Source organism: Humulus lupulus, chromosome 6, assembly GCF_963169125.1.
Source record: "Humulus lupulus chromosome 6, drHumLupu1.1, whole genome shotgun sequence".
Classification (NCBI taxonomy): Eukaryota; Viridiplantae; Streptophyta; class Magnoliopsida; order Rosales; family Cannabaceae; genus Humulus; species Humulus lupulus.
Genome location: NC_084798.1, coordinates 17686682 through 17698403, shown reverse-complemented (window position 1 = coordinate 17698403; position 11722 = coordinate 17686682). Strand labels below are relative to the sequence as shown.

At 27.6% G+C, this 11722-nt stretch overlaps 2 protein-coding genes across 3 annotated transcripts; one reads left to right on the top strand and one right to left on the bottom strand.

Annotated features, from left to right (window-relative positions):
- The first annotated feature begins 701 nt into the window (after positions 1-701).
- LOC133781768 (receptor-like protein EIX2) lies at positions 702-3155 on the top strand. 2 transcript variants are annotated; one of them, XM_062220835.1, is made up of 2 exons: positions 702-2425; positions 2949-3155. In XM_062220835.1, the coding sequence occupies exon 1, from the start codon at positions 1291-1293 to the stop codon at positions 2398-2400; it is 1110 nt and encodes a 369-aa protein (XP_062076819.1). In that variant the 5' UTR covers positions 702-1290; the 3' UTR covers positions 2401-2425; positions 2949-3155. The 2 variants fall into 2 exon arrangements, with proteins under 2 accessions (XP_062076819.1, XP_062076820.1); XM_062220836.1 differs by having other exon boundaries at positions 2946-3155.
- A 994-nt stretch (positions 3156-4149) lies between these two features.
- Positions 4150-5216, bottom strand: LOC133784783 (putative disease resistance protein RGA3). Its single transcript, XM_062224057.1, has 2 exons — positions 4993-5216; positions 4150-4933 (listed from the first exon to the last, which is right to left on the bottom strand). Exons 1-2 carry the CDS (start codon positions 5214-5216, stop codon positions 4150-4152), a joined length of 1008 nt encoding a protein of 335 aa, XP_062080041.1.
- Positions 5217-11722: the final 6506 nt, after the last annotated feature.

Genomic DNA, 11722 nt, shown 5'->3' with positions numbered 1-11722 from the left:
AGACTTTTAGTTGAAGTCTCTGTAGGAATTTATTTAGTATGCCTACGTTAATTGATTTTGTTCTTTGAGTATTATCTTCTTATAATGGTCTATGTCCAATTAATTTATTAATAGATAATTCACTTACCTTTCAATTTTTTTTTTATTTTGTTGAGCCGAATGGGAATGTGGGAACTAAAATACCATAAAAGAATGTTTAAAAATGCTTATTGGTTTTGTAAAAAATAACTTATTGGTACTTAATTAGTTACCGTATTTTGTGTAAAACATTAAATTCCCATATAAATAAATAAAAAACAGTAAAAAGAATCACCATAACTATACGAAGATGGTGATTCAGTAAATACTTAATTTAAAGATTACTAAATTACCTATTATATTATTGTCCATTATTACTATATCATATATTTTATGTACTACCTATATTAAAAATAAAAATTCTGACAAATTAAAAAAAAATGTAATAGATAAGAGGTTCAAATAATTTTTCTAATATGTTGCATTAAATAAATTCTATTTAAAAAAGAAAAGAAAAAGAATAGGGAAATTTCATGTTATATGCATGATATTTTAGTGAATTTTTTTAATATACCAACATAAGTTACTATCCCAAATATATGATAATTTTAATTTTTTAGACAAAAATACATCTAACATTCAAATACATATTTTCTCAATCAATTCAAATACACATCAATGCCAAACTTGATAAATTTCAAAGCAAGTAACAATAAGTTGAATGGTACTTCAAAAGAGAGTATTGGTGTGCTTTCTTATCTTGAGTTTTTAGATGTCTCTTCAAACTCTCTTGATGGGATTATCTCTGGAGTGAACCTAAGGTGTCCCAAATTGAAGAGACTGTATTTTTCCTATAACTCAGCCTTGAGATTGAAATTCAACTCCAATTGGGTTCCCCCATTTAAGTTGGAAACCATATTCCTCATATCTTGCAAGTTAGGTCCACAGTTCCGTAGTTGGTTGCAAACACAATCACAACTCTCCTATCTTGACATTTCAAATTCTGACATTTCTAGTGCTGTTCCTAATTGGTTCAGTAATATATCATCCAATTTGGAGTACTTAAATATGTCTTTCAATTTTCTTTATGGCACCTTGCCACATTTTCCATTGATGGGTGCTTATACAGTTGATTTGAGTTTCAATCAATTCAATGGTTCTATTCCATCTTCTCTCTCCAATGCAACCCATTTATATCTCTCCAATAATAATTTCACTAGTTGAAGCTCTTTTCTATGTGAAGCCAAAGATGTGGTAACAAGAATTCTTGACATGTCCAATAATCAATTTTCAGGGAGCCTTCCTGATTGTTGGGGGAATTTCAATAGGACTCTATTTTTTCTGAAGTTGGACAGCAATGAATTCTCAAGAAAGATCCCAATTTCCATTGGAAGTTTGACAAAACTTCAATCTCTACAGTTGGAGCACAATAACTTCTTGGGACCTTTGCCTTCTACACTGAAAAACTGCACTAGACTACAAGTTTTGGATTTGGGATGGAATAGTTTCGAAGGAATAATACCATTATGGATTGGTGAAAGATTTACTTCATTGGTTTTTCTCAATCTGAAATCAAATGAATTTCAAGGAAACATACCATTGAATCTCTGTCATCTTTCTCATATCCAAATATTGGATCTCTCCTTAAATAATCTAAGTGGTGCTATTCCTTCTTGCTTTGCAAATTTCACATCAATGGTTCAGAACACTGGCGCTACAAGTCCCAACATTTTGATAACATATGGTCCTGATTACATGGGAGAGTATCAAAGTCTTGCATCACGGGTTATTTGGAAAGGAATAGAGTATGAATATAAGAGTATTCTTGGTTTGCTAAGACTGATTGATCTATCGAGTAATAAATTGGGTGGAGAGATACCTATTGACATGACTCGTCTTTTGGAATTGACTCAGTTAAACCTATCACGAAACGAGTTGAGTGGAAACATTCCTAAAGAGATTGGGAGCTTGACTAAGTTAGAGTCTTTGGATCTGTCCCATAACAAGCTTTCTGGTGCCATTCCCATCAGCCTGGCACAAGTGTCTCTTCTGAATCATTTGGATTTGTCAAACAATCGATTGTCAGGAAAAATTCCCACAAGCACTCAACTACAAAGTTTCCATGCTTCTACATATACCATGAACCATGGACTCTGCGGACCTCCTCTGACAAGTTCATGTCATGAAGATGGAACTTTGCAAGAAGGTTCTTTGGCCTCAGCTCATGATAAAGAAGATGAAACGTGGTTTGAGTTGTCATGGTTTTATAAAGGAATTGGAGTTGGATTCACTGTAGGATTTTGTGGAGTTTGTGTCAATTTAGTGATGATAAAGCATTTCATGCATAGCCTAAGAAATGTGCTATCAAAGGCACTGCGCTGAGAAGAAAGCTTACTGCAATTGACAGGTTAGTTTTATTACATGATAATTTTGTTCAAAAATTCAGTCTAATTTAATTATATATAAATATTATTTCTGAAATGTACCAAAAGGCAATAGCCACTATAGGGGTAGACATTGCATTTTCCTGTAAAAGACTAGATTATTAGATAAAAGATTCTTGAATTCATTAGTGTCCAACTTAATTCTATTTTTTTAACAGCAATATAGATTTATTTGGAAGGAAAAGTATATTTATGAATCTATAGGGGTGTTCTTTAACGTTTTAATACAAGGTTTTCTTTCATATAAAAAATTTAAATATATATGAATCTATCTTGGCCAGGCCATCATTTATATTAAAAAAAGTTATTCATTTTATATATTTATGTATATATTAAAAAAAATGGCCTTCTTATTTAATAATTCTTGTTTTGTCAGTGCTTTTAAAATTTGTATTTCAAGTGGCCAAGTAAGTTTGGAGTGTATAAAATTAAACTAAATTATGTTTTCTCTCATATTATTTCTTCCATGTTTACTTTTTTAAGTAGATTCCTCTGGTGATGAAGATCAGACTTAGTGGCTGCAAGGATTCTAAGAGTTCAAAGTTTAAAAGCAACAGAATTAATGGGTCAAGCTTGAAGCATTTGAATCTCTATACTGTTTTTAGTAGCTGATGCTTTTGACTATTGTTAAGTAAGTTTGTAAACTTTGTTTCTACAATTACACTTACCAAACAAAGATTAACTTTCTCTTAATAGGAATCCAAACAAGAGATTCAAACACTTGATCTAATATAAATACAGAACTATAATACCACTGATCTAATTGAGCCATATTATGTCACATTTAGCATTTATCTAAAACAAACCTTAAATTGGAAGGATCTGCAATCATGTCCTGAGTTCTTTCTAACCACTTAATTACACCAATTTGATACAAATTAAATTACTAAAATAGAATGAGATGGAAGGTTTTTCAAATTAATAGACACCATAGACTCCTCTGCTGTTTGATCTGCAATAGTTACAGGGCCTGTAATAAACCACATAGAACATCTGGTAACACACTAAATCCACTTAATAAATAGATATGTACATGTGGTAGATTTTGAAGCATTTTTAGAGAAGAACTTCTAGACTTGATACCTTTATTTGCTGTCTACATTCCTGGTTTCTCTGGAAATCATATTGAAATAAGGAACTACTTGAAACAAGATGACTCAGATAACAATAAGTTGAATGGTACTTCAAGAGAGAGTATTGGTGAGTTTTCTTATCTTGAGGCTATAGATGTCTCTTCAAACAATCTAGTTGGGGTTATCTCTGAAGAAACTATATTTTTCCTATAACTCAGGCTTGAGATTGAAATTCAACTCCAATTGGGTTCCCTCATTTCAGTTGGAAATCATAGCCTTCATATCGTGCAAGTTATTTCTAGTGATGTTCCTAATTGGTTCAGTGATATATCATCCAAGTTGGTGTTCTTAAATATGTCTTTAAATCTTCTTTGCAGCACTTTACCACATTTTCCATTGAGTTTCAATCAATTCTATGGTTCTATTCCCTCTTCTATCTCTCCAATGCAACCAATTTATATCTCTCCAATAATAATTTGACTAGTTGCAGCTCTTTTCTATGTGAAGCCAAAGAAGAGGTAACAAGAATTCTTGACATGTCCAATAATCAATTATCATGAAGCCTTCCTTAGGAGAACACCTGTGTTTGGGCTCCTTAAGGATCAATATGATGTTCAATCCCAGACTTCCTTAGGAGAACAACTTCTTTGTGAGGATATTAAGACTAGTTCCTGTCTTTCAAATTCACAACCTTTTGGGAATAGTGAACAATAAGCAAAACACTTTTTCAAGTGTGCAGGAAGATAGCGGTAGCTCACTTCTAAGGCCGCAGGAAGAACCTTGCTCCTTTTATCAGTCATCTCCCAAATATTACTCGTTGCTACTTGTTCCCATCTCTCAGCATTCAACGTCGATCTCAAGAGCCCTCCTAGAACTTTAGCAGCTAAAGGTAAGCCATTACATTTCTTAGCAACTTCTCTCTCGATTCTTTCTAGTTTTGGATTCTCAATAAACATATCAAGATATCCACGAGAGGCGTGTTTCGCAAACAGTTCCCAACACTCATCTTTTGATAATTGTTTAAGATAGTGTGGATCAACGGTTCCAATGCTATCCGCAACTGTCTTGTTTCTTGTTGTTACTATTATTTTGCTGCCTTTTACCCCATTATTGAAAGGCTTCATCACTTCCTTCCACTGAACATAATCATTCGCCCAAGCATCGTCTAGAACAATCAAAAACTTTTTTCCCATTAACTTCTTTGCCAAATTGACTTGAAGCGAATTCAAATCCATGTCATTACGAGCATCATCCGGAGCTACTTGTTGAAGAATGGTTTTTGTCACAGCCATGGCGTCAAATTTATCAGAAACGTACACCCACACCTTAAGTTCAAACATCTTCATCACTTCATCATCATTGAAAAGGGTTTGAGCAAGGGTAGTTTTTCCAATCCCACTATGGGAATGACATCATATATCTTTTGATTACTGCCTACATCATCTGATATCAAAGACTTCATTACAGCATCCATGTCATTCTCTCTACCATAAACTTCAGGTTCATCCGGCAGAGAAGTCTTAACAAACAACATTTCTGATGGTTTCACCTCAACAACATTGTTTTCTAAATTCATGTTTCCAATTTGATTTGCTAACAACTCCAATCTCTTAAGAATCTCTTCCATGATTATGTACTTTCTATGTGAAGCCAAAGAAGAGGTAACAAGAATTCTTGACATGTCCAATAATCAATTATCATGAAGCCTTCTTGATTGTTGGGCAAATTTCAACACTCTATTTTTTCTGAAGTGGTGAGATTGGTTGCAGTATTTGAATTACTTGAGTCTAGTTGGGAATGACTTTACTCGAATTCCCAAGTCTATTGCTTCTTTCAAATATCTTACACATCTCAACCTTTTATCAGGTGATTCAATTAGTGGAACTATTCCTCCCGAGCTTGGAATCTTACCAAATTGCACTATCTAGATCTTTCATTCTCTTCTTCTAAAGATGGTGTGTTTGTTGATTATCTTGACTGGCTCTCTCGTTTCACTTCTTTGAAAACCTTTCTATTAATACTAAACGATTACTTACAAATATGCTTTCTTCTTCTTTTGTTGCAGATCAAATCCCGTTTGTTTTCTTTAGATATGTTTTTTTTTAACTTCAAATATGCGATAAGTAACTGGTTACCTCCACGTTTTGATATATATGTATATTTATAAATTTTTATGGTAACCAGTTACTTATGTTACTAAAATTATAGTTAATTCTTCTTCTAATTTTTTTGATGAAGTATTTCTCTTCCTTTTCTTCAATACTCTTTTTTTTGACAATTGCTTATAAGATGAGGTCATGTCTTTTTTTTTTTTTTTTTCAAATTCTATATTTTTTTTCATATTTAAGATGAGTAACTCGTCATCCCTCTTATAGCAGAATGTTACTCATCTCAGGGTAACTGATTACCCCTCATGATAATATATTATTTAACCTAGATCTAAAAAAAAAATTAGTGCCGTTCATTCTAATCAAATGATTTGCAGCTGCCAATATATTTCGTGGTAACAAAAATATATATCAAGATTCAATCTAAGGTTCATATTTCGTCAACCAATTCTTCCTAATTCACATCTTTGTTGGGTAATCAATTAAGTAACTGAATACCTTACCAAAACCTAAAAAAAAAACATACATTAAAAGGCTTAAATATATATATGTACAATAAATAAAGAAAAATTAATATTACAAAAAATCATTGAAAATAATCTCAGAAAAATTTAATGTAAAATTAGTTATATAATGTAATATAAATAAAAAGAATTCAATTTTATAAAAATAACACTTAGAAAAAAGATTATACATACTCAGTTAAATTGTACACACTTTTTTCACTTTATGACGTGTATTCAAAGTTAGACATAAATATATATGAAAAATAGATGTATCAATAATGAATAAATAGATAGTATTTTTTATATATATTGTTGTGGTGAATATTATTCATAAGATTCCATGTACTATAATATTGGCAACGGATTGTCATATACTATCTGCTAGCATAGTAAATTGTTTTAATATGTTCTCTAATTTCTTATCAAAAATGCATTCTTTCCCAATCGATATTCATACATTTATTGATTTTAAATACTTTTCTCTTCTTTTTTTTTTAAAAAAAAATGGTATAAGATATGAGGTACAAATAAATCATTTAATATCTTGCATTAACATATTGCTGAGTTTGAGTGATTAAGACTACAAAAATTAGACAAAAGAAGAAAAAGAAATTAAGACAAAAGACCAAGACCAAGTGTGCCCAAGGGGCTCTTTCAAAGCCTTAACTTTCCCCTTGACCCAGTTGAACGTGATATACAAGTTAGAAAATATTGGAGGGTATTTTAGTCATTTCATTTGGGTGTACCAAAGAGCTTAGATATACATAGAAAATGCTTTTTTTATTCTTCCAACTATATCACTTATAAGATTTTCGCTTGGGAAAAATACCCACAAATTATAGTACTTGTAAACTTTTGCTTATTACGTCTAAAATAGTAATGGTTTGCATACGTGGTAGTTAAAATATATTTTTATTAATTAATAGATTTTAACTTAGAAAAAATAAATTAAAATAATTTTAAAAATATAAAATTAATAAAAAATGATTTTTAAATTTATTAAATTATATAAAATCCAATAAATAAAAAATAAATAAACATAAATAGTTTTTAATACAAATATAATTTTAAAAAAACTAAAATCAATATTTCTAAAACTAAGTTATACTTTGAACTAAACTAAATTAAAATCTTTAATTTTTTGCTTGATTGTTTTCTAAATGTTTAGATGTTTTTTAAATAGTTTTTAATACAAATATAATTTTAAAAAAACTAAAATCAATATTTGTTTAGTTTTTTTTAAATGATTAAATATATTTATTAAGTTTTTGTGATGGTCATATAAATTTAAATAAATAAATAATATTATATATAAAAGACTAACTTAAACATATTAAAATAAAAATTAAATATAAACATTGTTAATAATTTTTTAAAAAAAAAACTTATGATAACATTTTAGATCATAAACTATACTATTTAATGTATAAAAAATTCATGATATTATTCAAATTACACATTTATAATTGGGAATAAATTTTTTTATTCTTCATAAAAGATAAATGTTATTCTAATTTATTGTATATTATATATTATTATTATAATAATAATATTTTATAATATTTGAATTTATATTAATATAATTATAAATTATATAGTTTTATAATTATATTAATATTAAACGATTACTTATATCGTTACAAATATGCTTTCTTCTTCTTTTGTTGCAGACCAAATCTCGTTTGTTTTCTTTAGATATGTTTTTTTTTAACTTCAAATCTGCGATAGGTAACTAGTTACCTCCACGTTCTGATATATATGTATATTTATAAGTTTTTTAATAGTAACCGGTTACCTATATTACTAAAAATATAGTTAATTCTTCTTCTACCTTTTTTGCTGAAGTATTATTCTTCCTTTTCTTCAATACTTTTTTATTTTTACAATTGCTTATAAGATGAGATCATGTCTTATTTTTCTTCAAATTCAATGTTTCTTTTCATATTTAAAATGAGTAACTCGTCATCCCTCTTACGGCAGAATGTTACTCATCTCAGGGTAACTGATTACCCCTCATGATAACGTATTATTTAACCTAGATCTAAAAAACAAAATGGAACCGTTCATTCCAATCAAATGATTTGCAACTGCCAATATATTTCCTGATAAAACAAATGTATTGTTCTGAGGTATATCAAGATTCAGTCTACGGTTCATATTTCGTCGACCAATTCTTCGTAATTCACATCTTTGTTGGGTAATCAATTAAGTAAGTGAATACCTCACCCAAACTTGGAAGAAAAAAAAAACAACAATAAAAGTCTTAGAAATATATATATATATGTATACAATAAATAAAAAAAATTAATATTACAAAAAATCTTTCAAAACAATCCTTACAAAAATTTAATGTAAAAATAGCTATATAATGTAATATAAATAAAAATAATTCAATTTTATAAAAATAACACTTAGAAAAAAGATTATACATACTCAGTTAAATTGTATACACTTTTTTCACTTTATGATGTGTATTCAAAGTTAGACATAAATATATATGAAAAATAGATGTATCAATAATGAATAAATAGATAGTATTTTTTATATATATTGTCATGGTGAATATATTCATAAGATTCCATGTACTATAATATTGGCAAGGGATTGTTATATATTTTTGTAATGATGTTAGCATATACTATATGTGTAGCATCTATCAGCTAGCATAGTAAATTGTTTTAATATATTATATTAATTAGTATGACCTAAATGACAGAAAAAAAATAAAAATAAAATACTTTCTTTTAATATATTGTCAATTGTTTTCTTCTTCAACCTATTGTATTAATTAGTTTAATATGTTCTCTAATTTCTTATAAAAAATACACTCTTTTCCAATCGATATTCATACATTTATTGATTTTAAATACTTTTCTCTTTTAAAAAAAAAATGGTATAAGATATGAGATACAAATAAATCATTTAATATCTTGCATTAACATATAGCTGAGTTTGGATAATTGAGACTACAAAAATGAGACAAAAGAAGAAAAAGAAATTAAGACAAAAGACCAAGACCAAGACTTGGTAGTGCCCAATGGACTCTTTCAAGGTTTTAATATTCCCCTTGACTTGGTAGCTGAACGTAATATCCAAGTTAGAAAATATTGGAGGGTATTTTAGTCATTTCATTTGGGTGTATTGGCATCCAAAGATCTTAGATATACAGATAAAATGATTTTTTCTCTTGGAACTATATCACTTACAGATTTTTGCTTTCCGAATTTTTTCGTTTGGCAAAAATACATACAAATTATTGCACTTGTAATCTTTTGCTTATTTCGTTTAAAATAGTAACGGTTTGCTGACGTGTTAAAAAAATATTAAAAAAAAATATTTTTATTAATTAATAGATTTTAACTTAGAAAAAATAAATTAAAATAGTTTTAAAAATAAAAAATTAATAAAAACTAATTTTTAAATTTATTAAATTATATAAAATCCAATAAATAAAAAATCAATAAACATAAATAGTTTTTAATATAAATATAATTAAAAAAAGAATAAAATTAATATTTCTAAACTAAGTTATACTTTGAACTAGACTAAATTAAAACCTTTAATTTTTTGCTTGATTCACTACAAGAAAAAGAGTCTACAGCGATGATTTTTGTCATCGCTGTAGATCAAGAAATCGTCGATGTAGGTATACAGCGACGACATGTCGTCGCCAAAACGACGTCGTTGTAGGTTCGTATGTGTAGCAATCTATGACGATGACAAAACAGAGTCGGCGCAGTAGTGTTTTACTACAGTGACGACATGTCGGTCGCAATAAGAATTTTTTTTTTCGATTGGACTGGGATATTGCGTCGCTGTTGGTGGTATAAGATTTGAGGTACAAATAAATCATTTAATATCTTCCATTAACATATAGCTGAGTTTGGGTAGCCAAGGCCAAGTGTGCCCAATGGGCTCTTTCAAGGTTTTAATGTTCCTCTTGACTTGGTAGTTGAACGTAATATACAAGTTAGAAAATATTGGAGGGTATTTTAGTCATTTCATTTGAGTGTATTGGCATCCAAAGATCTTAGATATACAGATAAAATGTTTTTTGATACAAATATAATTTAAAAAAAAAACTAAAATCAATATTTCTAAACTAAGTTATACTTTGAACTAAACTAAATTAAAATCTTTAATTTTTTGCTTGATGGTTTTCTAAATGTGTTTGATTTTCTACATTTGAAATATATATTTGGTTTAGTTTTTAATTTAATTTAGTTTAGAAATATTGATTTTAGTTTTTTCAAAATTATATTTGAATTAAAATAAATATGTTTATTAATTTTTTATAATATTTAATATAGTTTAAAAATAAATTTTTATTAATTTTTTACTTTTTAAAATGATTTTTATTTATTTACTCTATTTTAAAATCAATTAATTAATTAAACAATTACTTTTAATTTTTTTTAACTGTCACGTCAGCAAACCGTTATTATTTTGGACGGAAGGGGAAAAAATCTACAAGTGCTATAGTTTAAGGGGAAAATAACATTTTTTTTTCCGTGAATCAAGAGATCCAATGAATTTTGCTTACAACTTTTCCCTCACTTTTACTTCAATTAATTTTCCCCCCATTTTGAACTTAAAATTAAATCCCTCCACTTTTTTTTTTCTTTCTGAAATCCAAGCTTCAAACACAATCTTAGTGAATTTTAAGTCCCTACAAATTTAGGTTGAGGTCTTTATCTTTTAGTCAAAGTCAAGGTCAAGTTCTTAATTTACCTATTGCTAGGTGCAAGAAATGTACAATGTACATTTGTTTAGTTTTATTTTTACAAAAAATATTAAATATATTTATTAAGTTTTTATGATTTCCATATAAATTTAAATAAATAAATAATATTATATAAAAAATACTAACATAAACATATTAAAAGAAAATTTTAACATAAACATTGTTAATGGTTTTTTCAAAAAAAAAAAATTATGATAACATTTTAGATCATAAATTATACTATTTAATGTATAAATTTTTTTTTGATATTATTCAAACACATTTATAATTGGAGAATAAGTTTTTTTATTTTTCATAAAAAATAAATTTTATTCTAATTTTTTGTATATTATATATTATTATAATAATAATATTTTATAATATTTGAATTTATATTAATATAATTAATAAATATATTTTTTTAATAATTCTAAGGATATATTCTATTAAATATTTACAATATTCTGTTAAAGTTAACATAAAAAATCGTTAAAACAAAAAAAATATATTATCTACCCACTTGAGATTCTTTTTTCCTTTTTACCAATTGTATTAATTATTTTGATATATTCTCCAATTCCATATAAAAAATACATTATTTCCCACATAATATTCACAGGTTTATTGTTTTTAAATAATTTACGTACTACCAAAAAAATTTAAAATAAAATAAAAAAATGTGTGCAAGATAAAAGAAAAAGAATAATTGTAAATAGGACAAAAGAATTAAATTCTGACAATTATGAATGTGGTGGTAAGTGTGTCTTAACGCTGACGTTGGTTCAAGACTTAGTAGTTGGACGTAATATACAAGTTAGAATATGAGAGGGTAATTTGGTCATTTCGATTA